Source organism: Orcinus orca, chromosome 16, assembly GCF_937001465.1.
Source record: "Orcinus orca chromosome 16, mOrcOrc1.1, whole genome shotgun sequence".
In the NCBI taxonomy this organism is placed as follows: Eukaryota; Metazoa; Chordata; class Mammalia; order Artiodactyla; family Delphinidae; genus Orcinus; species Orcinus orca.
In genome coordinates this window covers 2,710,011-2,734,983 of record NC_064574.1, presented here as the reverse complement: position 1 = coordinate 2,734,983, position 24,973 = coordinate 2,710,011, and the positions used below count along the sequence as shown (strand labels likewise).

Here is a 24,973-nt window from a genome sequence, read left to right as displayed (position 1 = left end):
CTTGGCGTCAAACATAGAAGGAGGAGTGACTGGGCACCCTCTGCTGGGGCAGTGCCCGGACCGCCTCACCCTGCATCCTGGGCTGCACCGTGATCCGCACGCTCTGGGGGTAGAAGCGCCACTGTTTTACCTGTGCAGGTGTCGCCAGATGACCCAGGACCTCAATAGAATATTCACGTTAATCCAAACAAGAGCGGGTGCCTGGAGCTGTGCGAGTTGCTTGCCCCGTTTAGCTGGACAGTGCTGGGTGCTGGAGCCCAGCCTCGGATCCACGTCCCTCCTGCTGCCCTGCTCTCCAGGCAGCAACCGGGGAGGTCGGATTTCATCATCTGCTGAGTCACCATCCCCTACAAGTTGGGCAGCGGGTGTGAGACGCTGGCCATCCCTGGAACTCGCATGGTCCCGTCTGGGCCCTGCCCTGAGTGAACCCCAAGTTCTGCAGGTGCGAGTGGCTCTCCCGGGGATGAAATCGGATGGGGAGCAGGGCCCTCCGATAGGAAGGGCGGCAAAACTGGGGGACCAGTATCCAAGTCCTCAGTGTTACCTGCAGCCAAACGGGGAGCTTCAGTGGTTCCTGTCAGAGATTGTTTTTGAGTCTTGGCCTTTTTTTTCATTACTGATGCAGAGAAAGATGCAGCTCACTCTTTTTTTTTTTTTTTTTTTTTGCGGTACGCGGGCCTCTCACTGCTGTGGCCCCTCCCGTTGCGGAGCACAGGCTCCGGACGCGCAGGCTCAGCGGCCACGGCTCACGGGCCCAGCCGCTCCACGGCATGTGGGATCTTCCCGGACCGGGGCACGAACCCGTGTCCCCTGCATCGGCAGGCGGACTCTCAACCACCGCGCCACCAGGGAAGCCCCCGCAGCTCACTCTTTGGTGCCTGAATGTAAAAGAACAGCTCCGAGCTGTAGCCTCATTGCAGAATCTTCCAAGGTACAAGTCAGCCACGAGGCCTGTTAGGTTTTTATTCCTCACTTTCAAAAACACAAGCTGTTTCTCCCCCGGAAGAGTATGTAATGTGCGAAAACATTAGGGATATTGCAAAATGGTTGCATGAAATAACTGGAAATATTTCACCAAAGCGTTAACCTTCGCTTGCTGCCCTCCCCTCCCAACCCAAGGAGAGATGATAATTTCTTCGAGTCTTTATCTCGTGCCCCTATATAATTGCTGCTTTAAATCACAAAAGCCTTTAGAGTTATGAACGCAGAATGTGCAGAGCTGTATTTAGACCGTGCTCACCTACAAACCTCCCGATCCAGCGCCCCCCGCCCACCCCGACCCAGAAGAGAAACAATGGGGAACGGGCGGGACGTCGGCGGCCTCATCCCCAAAGTGTCTGTGAACATCCATGGAAGTGTTGCATGACGGGGGGGGCTCATGTCTTTCTGTTGGTGCTCTTTGTTCTTTCTTCCTAAAGGATGGATAATTCCTGGGAGTTTGTGTTTCACTCATAATTGTTTTTTAAATTAAGGTACACTTTGCAGCCCTGACTGCTGAGATAAAGACGTGTGTGGCTGGTGGGGAAGCACCTTGCTCTTGTTAAAAGGAAGAAAGGTGATAAGACACTGCGCTCTGGTTACTTGCAGAGCTTAGAAATCAAAGCTACCCCTGTGCATCTTGTTGTAAAAGCCATTGTCTTGTTCTTTCGTCTTCCTTGCGTTTCTCTGGGTCAGAGAAGGGGAGGCTGGGAGTGGAGAGCAGACCCTGGAGCTGTGGGGAGGTGCACCGAGAGTCTTCACCAGCTTCCTTCCGCCCCCGGGCATAATGGTGCTGGGCTCGCTCTGTGTGCTGCCTCATTGGATTATGGCAAAAACCCTTCAAGGCAGAGGTTACTAGTTCAACATGGTATCTCCCTTGTTGCAGTGAGTCCATGAGTCTGACTGCGGGCTACAGGCTCGTGCCTCACGGTTGGAGGGTGATGGTGCTGCGTCAGATATGGAATCAGAGAGGTTTAGGGAGAGCTCCAAGGCCACACAGCTCATGCCACTTGCTTCCAGACCTCAGACCTTGGCAAGGCAGCTCGCCGAACTCTTTTGCACCCACCACGGTCAGTGCATATGGTAGGTGCTGATCACATAGTAGGGACCCTGAGATGAACTGCAGCCTCCTGCCCAGGACTTTCTCTTTTCAGCAGCCAGAAGAGTCTAGTCCAAAGGCTGCCTTTCTCTGAGAGATGCCTTGTCTTTCCAAGGAAAGTCCAGAAACTTCTTTCGCCATACTCTACCGTGCACTCGGCAGGAGCGAGGCCCACTGGGGACAGATTGCGTTTGGGCCGGGGCAGTGGGCTCGGTGGGCAGGACAGCCCTCTGCAGGCAAAGGCTCGGGCAGGCGTGGATGACGCCGGGGGCTCGCCCTCTGCCTCCAGTCTTCCCCGTTCTCATTGCCTAGATCATCTGAAAAAAACCACTCCTGGTTCATTGACCTTTCTGCACATTTTCATTTACACTCAGGAGTGAAATGTCACGTAATCTTTATGCATCTGGCTGAGCTGCTCTGCCGCTATGTTAAAAAAAAAATTCCTTATCAAGGTTTCATGTCAAACTTGTACAAGGGGTAGTTACCCCGGGATAAATGCTGCATTTGCATACAGCTCGTCGGGCAGTGCCCTGGAAGGGAGCGTTGGAAGGTCTGGGGAACTGGGGTAAGGACTGTGCGTGGCCAGGATCCATCGCCTCCAAAATGACTTCATTAACTGGCTGCTTTTCCTGCCGGGGGTGAAGCCACCACAGTGCAGCTCAGGTGGGCGGGAATCTGCAGAGACATTCACTTGCAAGACCCAGCCCAGCGCCAGGCTCTCTCCCCTGGCTTTGGGGTTTAATGGCCAACACTCTCCATCAGCCTCCATCAGAGAGACGGGTGTGAAGGAGTGGGCGAGGGCTCCCTGGACCTCACCTTTCTGCTCAAGGTGAGCAAAGTGTCAGCATCACAACCGCCACTTTCAGGGATCTTACAGTCTAATATGAGGAAAGAACAAACAGAAAAGGCAGGGAGGCCGGGAAGCCTTTGCTAACCTGCGCGCCCCAGGCTGAGATGAAACGGCATTGGTTTTGGAGGCATCTATTAAACCTGTTTCCTTAGATGCAGGACTTGCTTTGGGTGTGTATCGTTCTAATTGCCATTTTGTTTATGGTAGAAGAGAAATCCCAGCTGGAGATGCTGTGACAGGTCTGTGCAGGAACAAGGGTCTCACTCAAGACACCGTCATTACCTTGGTTGCTACGTGCGTGTTAACGCGTTACTGACAGAGTCCACCCTTACTTCATCCCACAGGGTAGGACGTCGTTCCCTCCCTCCTGGGCAGTTAGGACTGGCCTCGCACTCTGCTTTGGCCAGTGAACCAGGAGCAAGCATCCCTCCCGGGAGGGAACCAGGGAGCCAGTGACTCCCGTTTCTCAGCAGCAGATGCTCCCAGTTTGGCGATCACGGAAACAGAAGAAACCTCTCTCAGGATTCCATAGCAGAGCCTCCCCACTGGCCCACAGCGGCAGGTCAGGTGCTTTGGGAGCTGCTCATTGCTTCGGCGTAACCCAGCCTCATGCCGACTGATACACCCTGAGTTCCCAATATGCATCTCTTCCAGTGGTCATAGAAATGGTTTTAGGTCATACGGTCCCCTGGCCCTCGCAGGACGTCCCGGGCCCCTGGCGTCTAATGGAGATTTGCGAGAGGGAGCTACAGTGGCCACAGGTGTGAAGCCGTGTTCCTACCCCTCCCCCACACTGGCCCTGGACCTGGGGCCCGAGGCATTCTTCGGATGGTGATGTCGTGACCAGTAAATAATGTGCTCCTGCTTCCTTGATGCTCTTCAGAAGCGGGATTAGGACCAGAAACAACCAAACAGGTGTCTCGGGTCTTTGCCTCCTTTGGGACGGTCCCTGGCCAAGGAAGGGGATGTTTGGGGAAGACAGTTAAGAGGAAGAACCGTGTTCTTTCTTTCCGTGTCCCGGTAGAATTCACTCTTCACCACCGAGCGTTCCTCGTCGTGAACCTGGCGAATGTGTCCCCAGGTCCCGACCATCAGAGCCCAAAGTATGTCGGAGGGAGGCCCCTCCTGGAAAGCGCTCAGAGCGCACCGCGTGTGGCCCCGTCCCTTCTGAAGAGCTGCTCTGTGGTGCTCTGAAGGGCCTCATGGAGCCCAGACCGGCCCAGGGCGGGGGGCCCCAGGTCTCTGTGGGGCTGTCCCTCTGCCCAGGGCGTCTTAGCCTGGCCGGATTAGCTCCTGCCTTCCTTCAACCCCTGCCGGGGATCCACCACCAGGATCCCTCCTGGGCTCTCCCAGCACCTTGCACCCCAGAGTCCCCAGCAAGCTGCCCCCACCTGAGCTCCTGGCTGCATTTGCTCAAGGCCCACCTGGCCCCTGAGGATGTTTCCGTCCTTGGTTGACGGGCACCCCAAGGGTCTGCTCGTCTCAAGGGGGTCCCCAAACATCACAAAGCCAAGTGTCACATTAATGCGTCCAGAACAAGAAAGCTCTGATGAGGGAAGACCCAGGGGGAGGTTGCCGGCCGTCGGTGTGATTGAGAGGGGGAAGAAATGTGTTCACACTTCCTGAGTTCTGATTCCTTTAGAAAAATGTTTGGCCGCCGACCCACGTGTGTTTGCAGAGGGAGCAGCTGGTAAAGTTCAGGGGCGGGTTTGGATTCAAACGGAGACTGAAGATGTGCCCCGCGAGTGGCGTTGGCAGACACCAGGGGCCCCGAAGCCGGTGCAGGAGGGCGGCCCGGGGGCTCTAGGCTGTCTCCGCCGTCCCTCCCACCCACAGGGAGCGACCCCTCCCGGGGTGACAAGCGTGCCCCCATCTCGGCACTGGCGACCTCAGGTCGGGGCCAGAACAGCCGGGCAGCAGCCTGGTTCAGACCCCACATCCTGCCCGGACTCCAGGGAAGTCCTCTCCCTCGGAAGCCTGGGTGACGCTGGAATTTGTGGGCTCAGAGGAATCGGGAGGAGGCCTCAGCCTTCCAGCCTCCGGGTGCCCGCTCCAGGCCGTTTGCCCACCTGCAGCCTCAGAATCACAAGTATTTCTGAATCACAGTGGTGGTTTCTACACAAATGAAGGTCCCTGCTCTGGAGACATCTCCGGTCCCTCCCAATCGCAAACAGAAGCGGACGGGATCAGGTTCATCCTGTGGCCACGTGGCCTGGGGTAAGCGGCCCAGAAGGAAAGGCCCCTTTAGCACCTCTGTGGGGTGTAAATGAGTTAACGTGTGATCTGTGTTCTCATTTGTGCACGTGGAGGGGCCCTGTCTGCGCCAGCTGCCCGGGGCTGTCCCCGGCCATCACACGTGTGCCCGAGTGCGCACATCACTCCCTGGTGTGCGTGAGCGTGTGCCCCTGCGTGTTCCTCTGCCGTCGGCCCTCCTCCACTCACCGCCAAGAGCCCCTTGCGATGGCCCCGTGTCCCGGGCCTCCTGGCCACCCTCGCCCTCTCCGCGCCCGATCTGCCTGACCAACCAGGCCGCCCTGTGACACCTGCCTGTCCGGCTCCCTCGGCTGGAGCGGCAGCCGCCCGAGCTGCACCAGGCTTGGCTCTGCGCTTTTCGGAGTGTCTCCCCTTTTTGGAGAACAGGGGCTCCCTGAGGAGCATGTGCCCGGCAGAGAGCAACGTGCGAGGGGTCAGTACGTGGATGGACAGATGGACGGACACAGATCGTGTGTCTGCTCCTTTCTTTGCCGGGTGCCGAGCGCACTGTCCCCGCGTGAGGTGCCCCCTCCCCCGCCCCGTGGCCAGGAGGCTGATCCCGCCTCTCTGAGCTGGACTTGCCTGGAGTCACACTGCCAGACGTGGTTCCTGTGGTCACCCAGAGCCGCCCTCCCGAACCTTAACCCGGCCTTAAATAGCATGGCCTCCCTAGATGTTTGGAACAGCCTTGCGAGCGCTTTGAGAGGAGAATGAAACTGAATGGGTGAGTCAGCGGAGCGGGAGTGCTCTTAAATGCTCTTAAAATACAGAGAGCAAGAAACAGCCCTTTTGGTAAAATGAAGTAAAATCATAAACCAGATCTGGGGGCCCATCCAGAGTCTCCCCTTCCTCCTGCTGGCCCCCCACCTGCAGAGAGGACGGTGGAGGAGGAGGGAGTGAAGGAAGGGGAAGTGGGGGAAGGGAAAGGAGGAAGGGGGAAGCGGAGGGGGAGGGGGGAGGAGAGGTGGCCTCTGGGGACGGGAGAGAGCCATCTCTCTACCTGAGCCTTAATTGCAGATGATTTCATTAGCTCAGTCCTGATGCGCAGGAGCTAATGAGAGAGAGGCCGCCAGGTCTAAAAATAGCAGTCCCGCTCCTTGTGTTGTAAAGGGTCCCCCCAGGGCCCGTCCCCCTGGCCTGCTGCCAGCCTCCACTCCCTCCTCACCACCTCACGAGGGCCACGTCCAGATGTGACAGGAGCCCAAGAGGGGACCTGGCCCCAGGCCGCCAAAGCCGGGGCCCGCAGAAGGAGAGGCTCGTGGGCGGAAGGAGCCGTGGAGGAGCTGCAGACCCACCCTGTTCTTGTAGCAGCTTGTCTGGGGCGACCGGGTGCCGGGGCAGCGCCCCAAAGGAGACTAAGGCAGAAGAGCAGCCAGGCGCCCGTGGGGTGACCGCCAGGCGAGTAGGCTGCCCACTGAGCCCCGCCGGGGACTTGTCCACCCGGGAGGGGCCTTCGGTTTCCTCTCGGGAACCCCTGGCCCCGATGCTCCTCAAACAGAGATCACTTTGGAGGCTGCCGTCCCCTCTCTATCTCTCGGTGCCCTCACCGGTAAAGCGGGTGACAGCTGTCCCTGCCCGAGCTGTGGGGACGGCGTATGGTGTGGGCACGGAGTGTGGACCAAAGCCTGGCAGGAGCCGAGAACTCTCTAAGCAACTGCAGCCGTTATTCTTACAGTGATCACCATTATTATCGTCACCAGGGCCCCTGAGAGACGTGCTAGCTTGCACTTGCCTGGCTTAGAAACGGTCATTCATTGCCAGCAACACCGGGGGCAATGACATCTCCACAGCCGGGGACGGTGCAGGGGGCCCCTGGGTGCAGCGGTGGGTGGAGCGGAGCCCTGTTCAGAGCAAGCCTGCCGTCTTCTCCCTGCGTCCGGGGACCACCCAAGCCTCATCCTCTCTCTTCATGAACATCATCATCGGGAGAGCGGGAACTTTTGCACCAGGCCCTTGCCACCCTCTCCCAGGCATACAAAATCACAGCCACACACCTGACCCGCCCTTGTGGATTGTCAAGACTGTCAGTACGCGTGCGGCTACGTTTCTCATGGTGGCTTAAAATGTAGGTGTGACCGTGTGTTTGTGAATGGACACCTGGGTATGGTTTTTATATGTAAAGCTCTTGGTAGCAAGAGCTGATGGAAAGAATAGGGGGGCCTCGGAAATAACTGAAATAACGTAGCTGTTGGGAGGAGTGACGTTATTTAAATAACGCACGCGGTTCCCTCAGCCTGGTCTGTGTCCCTGGGGAAGGGCTGCAGGGCAGGGACGGCCTCGGTCACGTTCACAACCAGAAGGAAGGGGGCGCTTCTGGCACAAAACTGGGGGCCAGGAGCCCCCTCACCCTCAGCACTGGCTGTGCCACACGCTGGCCGTGGACCTGAGGGGGTCCGGTAACCTCTGTGAGGCTCGGTTCCCTCTTCTGAACCGTGGAAAGCCCAGGACTCCTGACAGGTTTGTGAGATTCAGTACGACACCGTGCTCCAGGTGCCTCGCGGGACACCTGAGTGACAACCGCGTCAGGAGTGAGCGAATGAAAACTCAGAATGTTCATCAGTTCATGAAATGTTGGTCTAGATCTTCAATAAGATCACAGACTTCTTAACAGTCAAAAACCACCCCCCATTTTTCCAAAGAATCAGATGGACTCCTGGAATCTTGGACGAGAGAGTAAAGGTCCGGGCAGGGCCACCCCCTCCAGGGTCCTCAGGAACCCCCAATTCCTGGAGCACCCCCGACCACAGCCTTGGCCGTTAGCACGGCTCCCACATCCCCGAGATGGAGCTGTGGACCCGATGGCCCTTCCTCCCTCCAGTGACGCTGGGCCCTTGGGGGAAGCACATTCCTCCCAGCCCAACTCTCTGAACATAGGAGTGACACGCTTGTTGTCAGCCATCCTCTGGCTGTGAGCACAGCAGTGCAGCAGGGGGCCTGGGCATCTCCCACGCCCGGGCGTCTTGGCGGGTCTGCGGCCGGATTCGCCGCCGTCAGCCCTGCTGGCTCTCCTGTGAGTGCGGGTGGGAGGGTTTCATCAGAGGTGCCACCAACTTAAGAGCCACGAGCTCCGTTGTGATGGGGCGTCAGTGGGATTTACTAATGAGGAGCTCAGACCTCCGTTCTGACTGCCACTCAGGAAAGACCTTCTGCATAAATAACCCTCCTCAGACCTGGAACCGCTGCCTGCCTCCTCCACCCAATTCCTGTGTCTCCCGAGATCCTGCATCTCTGTTTTCCTCAACAAAGGACTGTTAATTAGTCCCAGAACCTAGAGAAATCCCTCTCCTTAGGTGGGCTCAGAACCGTGCTGAGATTGAAGCCTCGTGGTGCAGTCGTGGCAGGGCGGTGGGCGACGAGCTCTGCTTCTCCCATCAGCATCCCCGTCTTCACAGGGTGCGTGAATATTAGATCAGGACCCCAGGAACTTGTCAAGGCAACACTGGGGGTGGGAGTCACGCTGGAAAACACCAGTCGCTCGGACCAGGGCTCGTGGTTGTTGCCGCTACGGCTGATGTTTCCTGGACAGGGAAATGGATGTGAAACCGGGTGTTGGATCACAGTGCGGCATTCATTACCAAGGAAACCCAGAGGGAGAGGCAGGTTTCACGCTCCCTGCCGTAGACGAGATGGCATGAGACAGGTTTCAATGTTTTGCTTTAAGATGAGACTTTTAACATTTCTGAGACAGAGTGTTTTCTCTGGAGACGATGTGTCTAATGGCTGGTGAATATCCATTTTCTTAATAGATGTTACATTTTAGAGCAGTTTTAGATTTCTGGAAAGACTGAGCAGGAAGTACAGAGTTGCATGCACTCCCTCTCTCCCTGCACAGATTCCCCTGTTATTAGCATCTTGCATTGTTACAGTTAGTGGGGAACGTTGTTACAGTGGATGAACCTGCACTGCCACTCATCAGCACCCAACGTCCATAGTCCACCCTCGGGTTCCCTCCTGGTGTTGTGTGTTCCGTGGGTTTGGACAAATCTGTAATGAGACCTGTCCATTTATTACCGTGTCGCCCAGAGTGTTTCCACCACCCTAAAGATCCTCTGTGCTACCTGTTCATCCCTCCCTCCCCTCAACCCCTGGCAACCCCTGATTTTTTTAGTGCCTCCATAGTTTTGCCTCTTCCAGAATGTCACGTAGCTTCTTCAGGTTGGCTTCTTTCATTAAGTAAAATGCATTTACGTTTCCTCTGTGTCTTTCCATGGCTTGATAGCTCCTTGGATATCCATTTTTGAAGCTAAGAGAAATGGCATCTGTGCCTTTTCCAGATTCTCAAGCAAATCCTGGGTGCCAGAGGACCCCGGTGGGAGGTGCTGGGACTCGTGGTGAGGAGGGCTGGCCCAGTGCCTGGTGGTCCAGCTTACTTGGCAGGAGCGGTTGGAGGCACGTGAGCCAGGCGGTGGCCTTGGGGGCACAAAGGACGGCCCCCAACATCCTGGGGGAAAGGGGACCCTGAAAGTGGGCCAGGGCTGGGTAGGGGAGAGCAGTCCTGCACACAGAGTGGAGGGGAGCGGGCAGGATGCAGGGCGGGATGAGACAGGCTGAGCCACAGACCACGCGGAGGGAGACCCGTGGGCAGTCAGGTGGCCCCCCATGGACACACTTGTACCACCCAGGACACCTCGGAGTCTGCACCCCACTGCAGCAGGGCTCCCTAAGGGCCCACTCTCTCCCACGAAGTTAGAGGCTCTTCCATGCGGCTGGAGGCCAATGCTGACAACACAGTCTATGTGCGCACGTGAAACCTGGGGGTGACTGAGAAGACGTGGAAGATGCACGGAACCGATTGAGAAGGAGTCGGCTCCGCTCTGCGCCACATCGCTGCGACGGGAGTTCGGCGAAGAGGCACAGAGGAAAGCTTGGGGGAAGCCTCCTCGGGCCTGAGGTTTCCAGCAGATGCAGACCTGGCCCTGGTTCTTGCTGGAGCCTTCTAAGCAGATCGTGAAGGGACTCGGGTGAAGGGGCACGTGACTCCGCCTGTTCTCGGCCAAAGGCAGGGCCTCTTCAGGAAGGAAGGATCCCATCATGGTTTGAACGCACATCAGTTTTAAGTTTAAAGGCCCAGCTGAGAAGCCAACCACACTCATCCTCATGGACACGTCCTCCGAGAGGCAGGGCGCCCCCAGCCCCATCCTCGCGGGTGACGGGACTGGAGGGTGGCGGGCAACCTCTTGCCCGTTGTGCTGGGAGACGTGCCACAGCAGAGCAAGCCGACCCTGAGCACCAGCCCGGGGGTCCTCTGATGGGCGCACCCCCCTCCCCTGCCCCCATGATCCGCGTCGGCCCCCGGGGGTGCCTGTCCCCCCCGCCCAGACTCGCGCCGTGTGGGGCTTCGCACAGACGTCCTGCTCATGGAGAGGGTCAGCAGGTACCCTCACACTGTGCTGGAAATGGCGCTTTTCCAACTTGTGTCAGCAAATGTCCGCCTCGGGAATCTGTGCTGAGCAAAATGATGGCAGAAGAAAACACAGCCAGCCACAGTCTCAGGCGTCCATCCTGGCCTGGGGCAGCTTCCTGAGGTCCAGGCGCGCCCACGGCATCTGCCGGTGACCACACTCAGGCCGGTTGCTCCGGGGGTCCGCCTGGTGGGCAGACCACCCCCGGGCTCAGTAGATGCAGGGGCTCCATCCATGACCGGCTTCCCTGACTCCACAGGCAGGAGGGGTGGGGCCGATGCCTGTGTGCGGTCAAGGGAGATGTCTGATTCGGATTGAGTGGAAAAGAGGCAAACGTAACAACATTTTATGTATAAAGTACACATTTCAGGAAAGAGTCTGGAAGGACAGCCAAGGATGCCAGTTACCTGGGGCTCCAGTGATGCCCCGTCCATCCCAAGGCTGCAGGGGGAGCAGCAATGCGGGGCCTGCGACAGCCCCTTCTCAGGGGAGTCCACTCAAGCACAACCCCCATGCCTGTCCCACATTAGTAAAACCCACCGAACCTCTGTCCGCCGCTTATGATCACCGTGCACTAGCAGTTCTAAACAATGTCCACCCCGCCCCTGGAGTGGACAGCACTGGAGTTGAATGAAGCTCTGGGGAGAAAGGACTCAACAGCTGAGATAAATCCAGGAAGGCTCCTCGGAGGAGGCGGCCCGTGTGGTAAAGGGTGTTGCAGAGCATTTCAGGCACGGGAAACTGAGGCTGAGCGCTTGGAGCATTTGGCCCACAGGGAGGGGATGAGCTATGGGAGAGTCAGGGTGCAAGTGAGCTTGGAGAGGCAGGTGGGGTGAGAACAGCCCACGAGTCCTCTCAGCTGCACCTGGAGGGCATGGTCTTTGGGGCCACTGCGTTCAAGCTCTGCCTCCATCACTTTCTGGTTGGGAGACTGGAGGCCAGGGACGCCCCCTCTCCTCCTCGTTGCCCATCAGTAGAGCAGAGGAGGATAAAGGTGGTCTCCTCCCTGGGGGTGGGCCGTGAGGGTAAATTTGAGGATACAGTGCAGCGAAAGGCTGAGCTCCGAGTAGGGCTCTCAGTGGCCGCTTGACCATTCTCCCCGTGGCTTTAGATACAGTCAGGCAGGGAGAGGGGTGCATCGCGTGCTTGGTGCCCACCTCCCTGAAGCCTAGGTCCCCCCCAGGGACAAGTCCTGTTTTGGAGAATCAGTGAGGGAAGAGGCGTCCCTGGGGGCACTGTGCAAAGAGCAAGCCCCCCAGGGCTGTGCTCAAGGCCTCCGCTCGGCCTTTCTCACCTTCTGAGATGGCCCACACCCTGTCTGTGGAGTGTGTTTCTCTCTAAATGAATCCGCTTCTTACCTATCACTTTGTCTCTCACTGAATTCTTTCTGCAATGAGACATCAAGAACCTGAGCTTCATTAAGTCCTGAAACCAGGTGTGTGATCTCAGTTGGAAGACTGTGGGTTTGGGCTGGGTTCAAGTCCCACTCTCAGGTGTACGGTTTCAAAGGCTCAAGTTGATTCCCGCTGAGGCCTCGCACCTGGCAGAGCCACTCAGGACACTCAGTGGGGGATAAGCCGTGTTTATTCAGAACACTCATGGACCTTAGTGGAATTACTTCATTTTTGAGGCTTGACTTCCCTATCCCATCTTTGCTCCCTTTTGAACTCCACAGCAGCAGGTCCACCAATAATGAGGCCAAGCCCGGGGAGGACCCAGAGGCCCTGTATATCACGACGCTCCACGGGGAAGATGGTCCAGTCCTGAAGGTGCCTTTGATTCCAAATCTACTGCCACAAGCAGAAGCCAGGGAGCACAGTGGGGGATGTGGTTCAGATCAGGCCATCTCTGAGCAGATCGGTGTGATTCTGTGCACAGAGCCCTGGTATGAGGGCAACTCGATTCAACTGCATTTCACTGCTCAGATCACTCTATAACGACATAGTAACAGAAAGTACAGAGAATTCAGTAGAAGCCACCGTGGAGTCCATAGAGGGGAAGTGGGGTGGGTGAGGAAAAAAAAAAAAAGGCCTCCTCTCCAACCCTGACCTTTACCTGAAGCATGTGCTGCCCCTGGGGCTGCCCTGGTCTCCCCTGGCTGCCCAGCCCCTGGCCGGTGCCCGGAGCGTGGAGACGCAGTGAGTGGGGGATGATGGACAGAAGGAGGGAGGGAGGGAGGCTGACTCCGCCGGGTGAACGTATTTACGCCTCAGCACAGTGCCAGCTACAAGCTCACCTCTGGCTCATTTGATCTTTCTCAGCGCAACTAACAAGAAAAATAATTTAAAAAGCAAAAGGGGGGACTTTCAGCACCACGGTGCACGTCTCCAGTATGCCAGACTCGGGGAGGCACAGCCCCCTGCCCCGTGAATGTCAGCAGGCTGCCGCCAATGCGGAAGCAGACGCGGGTGTCACTCACGCCTGTTCGCAGCATGCCGTCCCCTCGTTCTTCTCACGGAGCGAGCAATTAAAAATGATGAGGGTAGAGGGTTAAATGTAAACCCTCCTGGTGGGGGAGCCGCCGGGCTTCCTTTCATGGGTGCCGCACGTTCTCTGCAGACGCTGTGGATAAGCATGGCTGCACCTGTCTGCTGCCAGCCAGCGATATGGGCGCGGGGGAGAGAAAAATTTTCTAAGAAGGGCTTTGCACCGTCCTGGAAAAAGGAAAGAAGCGGATCTCTGCTGTTTAGCCGAGGGCCTAATTATGGTGCTGCACAGGCAGAGTAGCGAATCGGCGTGATCTTCGTATTTCAGAACTGGTCGGAGCCAGGACCCCGTGCCGCAGATTGTAGCACGTGGACTGCAGTTTTCACTTACGAGGTGTGCACGCCAGCTGCAAACGTTAGGAATGAACAAAATTCTAAGCAAAAGAGGCTTGCCGTACGCTTTGCATTTTGGGCGTCAGTTAACTAGATACTAAAAGTGCCCGGGGCGCTGATGGAGAGCGCTGGTGTCTGTAGCGACTCTGGGCCTGCGTATCGCTGGGCACATTCTACAGTGTCATCTTCTCTCAGCAAATTCAGTTTGCTCTTCGATAAAATGAGGGGCTGGAGGAGATGATCTCTGGGGCGCCTTCCAGTCCTGACATCCCAGAGGCTTGTGACACTGCTAGGAGGCGCTGGAGACCCGGTGAAGCTTTCGCGGGTCCCCGCCTGGTGCGGTACCCAGCACACAGACACGCGGCACGTGAAGGCACGCAGGCAGCTTCCAGGATGGCAGCTCAGAGCCCCGCTTCGTGAAGGCTTCATCTCCCTCCCGGGCCCCAGAGTGCTCTCCCCTCCTCTCCTCCGACGTCAGCATTTCCCCGTCTCTTTGGCCTGCACTTGGGCCGGGAGCGGAGAGGCCGTGGGGAGGGGAGCTGGGGTCGTGGATCACGGCTGTTTCCAGGGAGGTTTTGTGAAGCTCTGGGCACGTGGGGCCTGTGGGTGGCTGGGGGTCTTGAGGGGCAGGAAGCTGAGGCCGCCCTTCTCCCTGTCCTTCCAGCAGCCAGGAGGCAGGGACTCAGGGAGGCCCTGGAAACTGCTTCAGGGTAAAATTCACGTACATAAGTTTCACCACTTCAAGTGAACGACAATGCCGTGGCGCTTAGTACATTCACGTGCTGAGCAGCCGTCAGCTCCCTCTGGTTCCAGAACTTCTTGTCACCCCAAAGGAGACCCCGTGCCCATGAGCAGTCACTCGCCAGCCCCCGGCCGCCACCCAGCTTCACCTGTCTACGCTGGCCGCAGCTCCAGCCCTCCCGGACGGGCAAGGGCCGTGGTGACGGCCACCAGGAGGCCCCACAGTCAGCAGACAGCACCCTCGGGGGATAAAGGGAGACCCCCACAGGGACGCAGCCGCGCCCGGCAGATGACCCACGGGAGGCTCCCTCGGGGGCCCCAGGACCAGTTCGGGGTGGCTGCATGTCCTGAGGTTTTGCCGGCACTGCTGGACTTGGCTCCTCGCCCCCTGCCCCGCAGGGTCTCCCTGCGCCGTCTCCCTGGGGATGCATCGTTGCTGGGCGGGTGGCTGAATCACCTGGTTGAGGACCCGCCCTGGATTCCTTGCTCTCTTTTTCTTCCTTTTCCCCTTCTTTTCCTGGCTCTTGAATTTCTCTCTCCCAAGCAGAAGTGTGTGCAGGAGTCCTGTGATCCACTGTAGCTAAATTTGGAGGACGTACTTCTGAAGTCACAGCGGTGGACACCTAACTCAGTTCACTGGGTGTTTTTATGGCTGGAAAAGGCTATGACCTTCTCTTAACATTGGCCCCAAAGGGAGGCCGTCACATCCGCTCAGGACGCCTCCTCAGCGCCACAGGCTGCTGGACCTTCCTAGAAACCCCTGGAGTGACACGGAGGCCCTTCCCTCATGGCGGGGAGTTCCCTAGCCCTGCCCATCTCTTGGAGTCTGCAGGTCATCCCACTGGCTGAGGACCTTCCTAGAAACCCCTGGAGTGACACGGAGGCCCTTCCCTCCTGGCGGGGAGTTCCCTAGCCCTGCCCATCTCTTGGAGTCTGCAGGTCATCCCACTGGCTGAGGACCTTCCTGTGCGCTTGTTTTGACTCTTGTTCACCCCAGCAGCCTGGTTCCCGTCACACTGGCTCTGAGTCCTTGACACCCCACACTCCCTCTGCTCAGGACCTTTGCACGTGCTGCCGTGTGGCCTTGAAAGCTCTCCCCTGCCCAAGCTCTCCTCTTGCATCCCTCGGTGCTCAGCAGAAGCACCAGGACCTCATCCTCGGGAAGCCCTCCCGCCGCACATCTGGGTCAGGCTCTCTCAGAACCGGCCTCCTTCCTTCACGCAGAGCCCCCTGCCCCCTGCCAGCCCCTGGGAGCCGCATCCGCAGTGTGACAACTCACTCCCACTCTGAGTCCATCTGACGGTCACTGTGCTTTTTGCTGACTGTTGTGTCCATAAATCAACACGAATGGATGGATGTTGGTGCCCCGGGAGCTCTGCGTGTGCAGCTGCCTTCACCACAGGGCAAGGGGTTCCACCAGGGGAAGAATCGGGGGGCAGCCCTGGGGCAGGGGAGGCCACGGGGGTTCCAGCAATAACTCAGTGGGCCCTCAGGGGACGTGTCGGCAGGGACACCAGGATGACAGACAGAGACTAACATTTACGCAGCGGGAAGGAAAATGCATCTCGATGACAGCTGGCCAGCCAGGTGCGCCCCTGCCCTTCATCTGGATGGGCAGCGCCCCAGCCCGAGGCTAGCCAGCCCAGGCTGCCGATCAGCCTCAACACTGCTTCCCGATTTCACGGCGAGGGGGGAGGGGGGAGGCCCCCTGGAAGACGGAGTCCTGCACATAGTTCATGGCCTTCCCACCGTGTCCTGCTGGACGCGTTCCTGGGCGTTGGTCTCTCACGTGTGCTTCTCGCATAGCCATGGACGGTGCTGTTGCCGCTCTAAATGCTGGGCCTTTGCAGCGTCGAGTCACATTTCGGGAGCAGCGCAGACGCGGGCGGGGATCCATTCTTCTCTGGACGGCTTCTCGGGATGAACAGGGCTTGGAACCGGAATCCGTCCTGTCCAAAGGGAGAGGCGGGCGCTGGGGGCCAGGCCTGGGCTGGGGAGGGGGAGCCAGCCCCAGTCGTGCAAGAGGGTCAGAATGCCAAGTGCTGGCTGACCCCACACATCCCGCAGGGCTCCCCTCCCCACCCCTTGGGCCGGCCCTCTTGGTGACCCCGTACAAGCCTGTGCCAGTCCACCATCTGCGCTGCCATTTCCCAGTCGCCTCCCACCCGGAGCCTCCGCTGCGTGTTCCTAGGTAGATCCCCAGAGCCAGGCACCAGGGGGCCCATAAATGTTTGTGGGGTGAACAGCCTCGTGTGACCTTGGCCCAGTGCTCTGCTCCCTGTCTCCTCAGGTGGGTGACATGGGTACTGGCCGGAGCGCAAGACAAGTTGTGTTCATCCAGCCTCTACGCTGCGCTGGCCCCGTCCGTCCTTTGCTGCTGCTCCCAGAGGCCTGTGCTCGGAGAGGCCACTGCTGGCCGGGTCACACAGCTGGTGTCCCAGCCCCATCCCGAAGGGGCCTGCCGGTGTGGGCGTGGCTGCAGCGCACACCTGCGCCCGGAGCTCACGCTTGCCCTCCTCCTCGGCAGGCATCAGTGCATACACCTCCCCACCCTCCCGGGACCCCGCCCTCGGGCAGGTGTGCTGAGTCCTGCCCCCAGGGCCCAACCGGCCTCCCCCGGCGCTGGCTGCCCAGGAGCCACGGCCGCCACCCCTCCGAGGGGACGAGGCAGCGGGGGCTGTGACTGTGTGTGTTTAACCAACTGGACCTGATTTCTCTCGGGAGTCCTCCCATCTCTTGTCACGTTTTTTTAAAACTAGTGGAAGTAGTTAGCAAGCCGCAGAGACGCACAGCAGGGCTGGGTGGTGGGTGACGAGCGCCCGGCAGGCCCCACATCCCAGCCTCGGAGGGAAGGAGGTTCTGTCTCCCTCCAAGCAGATCTCCTCTGGTGGAGCCTGAAGGAGGTTGTGAGCCCGGGGCCTGCACATCCAAGCAGGCATTTTCTCCCCACGAAGTGTGGAAGACCTTCTCGGACCCTCATGCTGGGACCACAGCACCCGGCCTGGCCCGCACAGGAGCTTGTGAGCATGCGACGGCCTGGCAGCACCCTTGCCCCTAAAAGAGGATGACGTTTAACCTGCAGAGATAGAGGCAGACTCCAGAAATAAAAAGGAAGCAAGAGGAGGAAAGTGGGTTGCAGAGGAAACAAAGATAGAAAATTGCGCAGAAAGTGCTAAGGTTGGTAAATGCCTCAGCACTGCTAGGTCCCAGCTACCACGTTGCCTCTGAGCTTCCTGGTGGCCAAAGCGAAGAGGGAAACTGCCTTGGGGCAATTCACCAGAAAAAGGCAAATGGGCTTCTGGGTGACAGGAACCGTTCCTGCCCCAAGACCTCAGACGCGTCTCTGGAGAGTCTGCCCCTCAAGTGCTCGCTTCCCTTTTTTTTTTTTAACATCTTTATTGGAGTATAATTGCTTTTCAATGGTGTGTTTCTTTTGTACAACAAAGTGAATCAGCTATATGTATACATATATCCCCATATCTTCTCCCTCTTGCGTCACTTCCCATTTTTATGGCAAGACGTCGTGTTTGTAACCTGAGCAGTGTTTGCATGTTGAGAAATTTAAACCCACGTTCCTCAGGGTTTCAAACGGGAGTTCATTTGTTCAGAGCTGAAGCGCCGTGAACGCCCCTGGTGTCTCAGAAGAACAAACCTTCCTGATCTTTCCCTTTGAAAGAGAGACACAGCCCAGGCGCGCACAGGAAGGCACTGTTCTGAACTCCCTTCCTTCTGCAAAGCCGGCACCCCAGCACCGCGGGCACTCGGAACGGCCCCCATCTCCCCGCAGGCACCTTCCAGCTCCTGCTTCCTCACTGACAAGGGCTCGGAGTCTCAGACGTGATGGCGAAACCAACCTGTTGGGTTGAGCCATCAGCCAAGCCTCAGTCACACTGAAGCTGCAGGCTGGGTTCCACGTTGTCCCAAGGCCCCCATGCCTCCTCGCGTGGAGGGCCCGAGTCAGACCCAGGCTGGAAAGATGTTAAGAGCAGCCGCGAGGAGAGGCCCAACTTTATCATCGCAGGTCACGTCTGGTGGTGCCACCTTTAATGTCCTGAGGGCTCCCGTCCACTGAGGACACCTGTCCCCTGCAAGGTCCCAGGCTCCTGTGGACGGTACTCCGACCTTCCTGTCGGGGCAGCTCCTATGAGGGTGATTTTTTTCTCTGACAGCAATGTCCACACTTCCCTCAAATGCCACCAAAGCTGTGCGCCTGTTTTTTTAAAAAATACAACGACACCATCACTTAATCCTGAAGAAACTCAAACCCTCCCACTACCGTCCAATCCCATTCATGTTATTAGAAATTTTCTTTCAGAGAACAAAGGGCTTATTCATGTACTTTGGGCTAATCTCCCGGCAAGCATAGGACTGTCATTTTTATCTTTGTCAATGACAGTTGGGCATCAGAAATAACTGATCCACTCAGTTTTTTGCTGATTTTAATTTGTTTACCGACGGGGAGGACAGGACTACAAAGGCAGTTTGGAATTTTCCTGTCGCTTGAAAAAGAATGTGATTATCCCCCCACTAGGGGGGCATTTCCCTGGAGCCACAGCGCGCTCCTCACCTTGGCTGCCCTCATCCACCCGAGGACCCCTGTCTGCGAGCTCTGGAGTCTGTACACACACGGAAATGTCTGGTTTCCTCAATTTAAAGACATTTTTATATTAAACCAACACGTGGGGATTGCTGGGGACTGGGGAGAGTCTGAAGTGAAGGAACTGAAACAAGGGAACGTTCTGTTATTATTATTTCAAGGCAGCCAACAATAAAAGGTGAACGCAGGGGCAAACACTTATCAAACCTAACAGTGAGGAGCTCTTTTTCGTTTCTCGAATAAGTAGTAATTAAATCATGTAAGCTGTAATTTCATGACAGTGAAATTGCTTAAAAACACCAACCGTCCCACCATGATTGCTGAGATACCCACACTTCTATAAACACCAGGTAACTTTATCCGTCGCTTGTATCAGCAGAATGTGACACTGGCTGTTGGCGCCTCGTAATTTACCACATTAGGTGGCAGCTGCAAGAGCACACGTGTGAAAAAGGCACTGATGTGATGCCGGTGAATGCGCGGCTTCCGAGATGTCTTTTCCTGCAGGGGGTTTACCAACGGTCCAGGTGATGGAGTCATTGGGAGGGGCTGACAGTTCACTGCCTAATTACTGTTTGGGAAGCACAGCAACGTGCCTGCCCTGCAATGGCAGTAGACCATCCGCCTTCCACGCCTGCTTCCAAGTCACCGAGAAAGCTCTCGGCTGCCCCAAGGTCACCAGGGAATTGCTTGAGGGTAAAGAAACTCCTCCCCCCGCATGGCTCAGACTCAGGTTGAACCCAAAGTTGATAGTGACGGGGAGACGCGTTTGCAGAAGTGAGAACAGCTGTGTTTCAGAGACAATGAACATGCATTCATTGCTTGGGGTCGATGTTCCTTTTCCTAAGGCCTCAGCTAATTCCCTACGGGGTAGAGATAAAACCCAGTACCTGAAGGTCGAAAAGTCAATTAAATCACCACTTTCTCGAAGCTCATTAGAGACCAAGGACCCGCTGCTGGAAATAAGCTGTGAGTGGGCGCCTGCCCGCCAGGCTGGTCCCCAGCGCCCTGACCTTCTCCCCCTCCTCTTGCAGTCAAGTTCAGCAGCTGCCTGGGGACCAAGGGGACACACTATGAGACCGACAGCATGGACTTCAAAGTCGGGGCTGACGGGACAGTCTTCGCCACCCGGGAGCTGCAGATCCCCTCCGAGCAGGTGGCCTTCACCGTGACCGCGTGGGACCGCCAGATGGCCGAGCGCTGGGACGCCGCGGTACGGCTGCTGGTGGCCCAGACCTCACCCACGCAGTCCGGACACAAGGTAAGGTGTGACTACATGCGGGGGGGCGGGGAGGCTGGGTAGGGGTCCTTCCTCCTTCAGGTCACCGAGCAGAACCTCTGCAGAGGCTGACACTTGAATGGGCGGCCTGGGCCGGGAGGGGGACCCCTGACCTCCCACCTTCCCAGACAGGGCTGCCCACAGGCTCCACCCCCGCTGAGTGTAGTGCACAGCTGTCAGCACCCTTTTTCGGACAAGGGCCCCACAGCCCCGCTTCTCACCGGGCACCTCTCCTGCCTGAGGCTTGTAGCCCACCAGCCCCGGAGGCTCCCAAGACCCAGAGGGACAAGAAGTAAGACAGAGGCCACGTGGCTGGCCTTGCGAGGTGGCCAGAGTAGCTGGCGTGAGACTGATTCAGAGAGAGGGAAATGGGGAGGGGGAGGGGGAGGGAGGCGGAGGGATGGCACCCTTCACCTAGACACACACCAGCCACTGTCACTGGCCTCCGCAGCCCTCCCTCCAGCTTCACCTCTGACTCGGTTGCGTGGCCCTGTTGACCGGACAGGAGGGGTGAATTCACTTCCCCTGGTCCTGAAAGGCCTCTCAGCCCCACAGGCCCCAGGAATCCAGGACCAGACCCCTCAGCCCCCAGAAGTCCCCACATTAGGTTTCCCGTGTCTGAGGGGGACCAGGTCTGCTTACCTCTGCCCGTCCCGTGTTTCGGCAGCTGCGTTGGCCTCCGCGTGAGGGCTCCCCGGTCAGCACAGAAGTTGCTGCCCAGCTGACCTGCATGACGGGTCCAGCTACACACGTCCACCTACATGAAGGGTGGACCCGTGGGGAGGGAGACGCCCTTACAGTCAACAGGAGGCCTCAGGGTCATCAGTGTTATGATGTGTGTGCGGTTCACCAGCAAAAGAAACACACCGGTTAAAGCAGGACAGGCCATCGGGGACAGCATTTGTGGGTATTCCCTCGGAAAAGGGCTCGAGGGAAGTAGAGGGTTAGACCAAGTTGACCAGATCCCTTTCTGCAAATTTGCCCAGAACCTCACAGGACTAAAGGGCTCAGTGAACCTCAGTGGGAGACAGTCTGCAAGTTTCCCCAAACCTATTTGACCAAGGAACCTTCTTAATGGGACATCTTACAAGATAGGTGTTCCGAGGAGCCCACTTTGGTAAACAGGGGCTGTGTTTCATGTGTCTTGTTAAACAACATAGAGGTGGTTTTGGTGAGAAAAGGGAAAGTGGTGACTCGGTGGATAGGCTTATCTTGGTGGTGAGTGACCCCGTCGGGAAGGACGTCCTGAGTGCCCTCGCGGGTGTGCTGAACCAGGTGTTGAAACACGCTTCTAACGGGCGCCCCCCAGATCGTGAGCCTCACCTTGGGGTGTTGAAAACCCTGAGACAGATGGATGTGGTTTTCCGTTCCTTCCCGAATGACCATGACAAATCACACCCTGGTGAGAGGCAGCGTGGCCCACGCAGGGGCCCCTCCCTGTCGGCAGCCAGGCCAGGGGCAGCAGTGGGAAGGCTTACATCCCTGACTGTGATGCAAAAACTGCGCCTTGTGGGCAAGGAGTAGGGCTCCCTAACGCCCGTGGGTGGCCTCAGATAAAAGGCATTAATTAAAAATATAGGGACTTCCCTGGTGGTCCAGTGCTTGAGACTTTGCCTTTCAATGCAGGGGTGTGGGTTTGATCCCTGGTTGGGGAGCTAGGATCCCACATGCCTCGCGGCCAAGAGACCAAGACATAATACAGAAGCAATACTGTAACAAATTCAGTAATGACTTTGAGGATGGTCCACATCAAAAAAAAATCTTTAAAAAAGTAAAAAGAAAATAAAAATAACGACACCTTTTGTCAGGCATGTTAATGAAGCATTTCTGATGCAGTTAATCCCCGAATCCTCCAGAAAGGGCGACTGCAGTTAGTCCTTAGGACACGTGCACCTCCAACCCCACAGCAGGCAGGCCCGAGAAGCACCTGATCTGCAGATTCCACATCCCAGGCCCAGAGCATCCTTGGGGCTGACTTTGTGGGGTTACACCCTGAGCACATGAAACATGACCCTGCAGGTGGTGGGCAGAGTCTCTGCAGCCCACCTGACCCAGTCCTTCCCTGTTTATTTCATGTCCCCTTCGTTGCTGATGGCTCTCTGCTTCCTCCTTCTTCAAATCCGAAGAGCCCTGCCCTGACTCTCTAGGACCCCACCTAGACGCTGCCCTAAGTGCGTCCACATTGATCCTCACAACATCTCCAGAAGTGGGTGCTGTCACTGTCCCCACTTTACAGGTGGGGAAACAGAATCATGTGACTGCAGCCTCTTTGCTGCATGGGAGAACCGATGTTCTGGAAAGGAGTGCAAAAACGACTTTCTAGGGACAGCTGAGCCCGGCATTGTAACGGAGCCTGGCTGCCCTGGATTGTCAGTTTGAATCAAGGCTTCTCCGGCTTACTGGCTGACGTTCTAGGACAAGCATACAACCTCTCTGAGGTTTACTGCTCGCGAAAATGGGACAGCTGTGTTACCCACATCCTATCCAAGGGTTGTTGAGAGGATTATGTGAGATTGTGTGAGGTCAGGTAGGGTGCAGGCTCTATGAGAGCCCTGTCCCCAAAGAGGCAAAACGTAGTTGCTCTTATTGCTGTCGTTGGCATGGTCCCAGCCCTCTGCGTCACGTGCTCATCATGGCCACGGGGCCCTCACCAGGGTGGTGCCAGGGGGACAGGGAGGAGGGTCTGTGTGGGACACCGGGTCACTCAGTTGATGTGCCCTTACAGAGACCAGTGCCAACCTTTGAATAATGTCACTCTGTGTAAATGGGTTAAGGTGATGCCAGATTGCTGGTGTCCTTGGTCGCCTGCCAGCAGCAAACGTAACTCTTCTCCAGTGGAAGGTATCATAATACCAGACCTCAGATTACATCTCCTTTTATATACAATGTCCAGCACTCAACTGAAAATGACTGGAGGGACAAAACAAGGTAAATAAAAATCAAGAGGAGGCGCAGATGATAATCAAAGACCCACAGGGCTCCAGGTAATAGAGTTATCAGACACAGATTTTATCATAATTATGCTGTCTTTGAGCACATTAACTGCAAGATTTTGACAGAGGATTGGAAGATTAAAAAAGAATTAATTGGGCAGTTTAGGACTGAAAAATATAACAAACAAAATTAAGAGCTCAATGGACAGATATATCTGCAGATTAGACACAGTTGAAGAGAAGATTAATGAAGCAAAAAACATCAGAAGAAATATTCAGGCCAAAGTGTAAGGAGATGTCCAGAGAGAAAACACAAAGGAAAGAGTAAGAGATATTGGGAAAATGGTAAGAAGTTCTAGCATGAGTATGTTTGGAATATGAGGGGGAGAGATAAAATGGAGCAAAAGTAATATATGAAAAAGTATCGGCAGAAAATATTCCAAAACTGGCAACAGACATCCAGGCATAGATTCAAAAAGCCCTGTGAACTCTAAACAGGATAAACATAAAGAAAACTGCACTTAGACACTTTCTTAGTCCACTCAATAGGCTATAGCAAAATACCATGGACTGGGGAGCTTACAAACAATGGAAATTCATTTCTCACTCTTCTGGAGGCTGGAGGTTGAATCAAAGTGGCACAGGGTCAAGTTCCCATGAGGGCCCTCTTCCAGATTGCTGCCTTCAGACTTATATCCTCACATGGCAGAGAGCAAAGACAGGAGGCCAGCTCACTCACAACTCCTGTAAGGACACTAATCCTGTTACGGAGACTCCATCCTGATGACCTCCCTTAATCCTAATCACCCCCGAAAGGCCTCACCTCCTAATATCATCCCATTGGGAGATAGGGTTTCAACAAAAGAATTTTGGGAGGACACAGTCCACACTAGGCATTTTAAGGTAAAATAGTTGAAAGCAAAAGTCAAGGAGAAAATCTTGGAAGCAAATAGAAAAGACAGAGTTTCTTTGAAAGAGGAATAATTCGATGTAAAACTGACTTCTCAGCAGGAACTATGGAGGTTAGAAGACAATGGAATGGTATTTTTTAAGTGCTAAAGAAAATAGAACTCTATTATTCAGTAAAATGTCCTTCACGGAGTAAAGGTGAATAAAGACATTTTTAAACAAATAAAAACTGAAAGAATCTGTCACAAGTTGTGTTCTTCAGGCAAAAATAAGGTGATTTGAAGTAGAAAACCAAGAATGAGAAGATTAAGTAGATGGGAAAATACCAGTGTATAATTACAGGGTGATGTTTTGTGGGATGTAAAGAAGATGACTCAAATTCATGACAAGAATGGCATAGATTTTGAGAAAGGATAAATGGAGTCAAAGGGATGTAGGATGCTTGTGTGGTCCTGGAAGACGATGGAAATATCAAACTAATGTTATACTTGGGTGAGACACATCATTAAGAGCCATAGTGATGGATGCCTTACTTTAAGGTGCATATGAAACACTGACCACGACTGACCATAGTCTAGGTCCCAAAGTAAATCTTAACTTCAGGAGTTACCTAAAGTCTACATAGTGTCTAAACGAGCACTAAATTGATAAAAATGTATCTATTATAAAAACAGATATTTATTTCTCTTGGAATTTTCATATAGTTCTAACACTACCGTATATGAAGATCTTATGCTATAGCTGGATAATTTAGTATTAGTAACACAGCACTGGGCAGGGGACAGCTAAATTCTCCCTCCATTCTAGGCGTATTTCTTGTTTATTGTCACCTTTTTAGTCTTCATATTTAGGCAGTATTTTTTAAAACACCCTTAAATAACATAATTTGTCATTTTCCCCGGTAATCAATGTGAATTTTCAAATAAACATGCTTCTTAAACAATAAAAAATAGTCATAGGGTTAAGTTCTAACATAATAGATGGAAAATAGAATAATAAAACTTATCAACCCAAAAAAATGCAAAGAAAGAAAAGTGAAATTATAGAATAGGTGAGATATTTGTCTTTGAGTAGGATGGTAGATTTACAAATATATTATTAATTTTAATAATT

At 55.5% G+C, this 24,973-nt stretch overlaps 1 protein-coding gene across 1 annotated transcript in view; it reads left to right on the top strand.

The window, feature by feature from the left end:
- CDH4 (cadherin 4) overlaps window positions 1–24,973 on the top strand; it is a 556,898-nt gene that overhangs the window by 375,480 nt on the left and 156,445 nt on the right. The window contains exon 3 of the mRNA XM_033410223.2: window positions 19,774–20,000. Within this exon, the coding sequence (XP_033266114.2) occupies window positions 19,774–20,000 (227 nt within the window). The remainder of the gene's footprint in view (window positions 1–19,773; window positions 20,001–24,973) is intronic.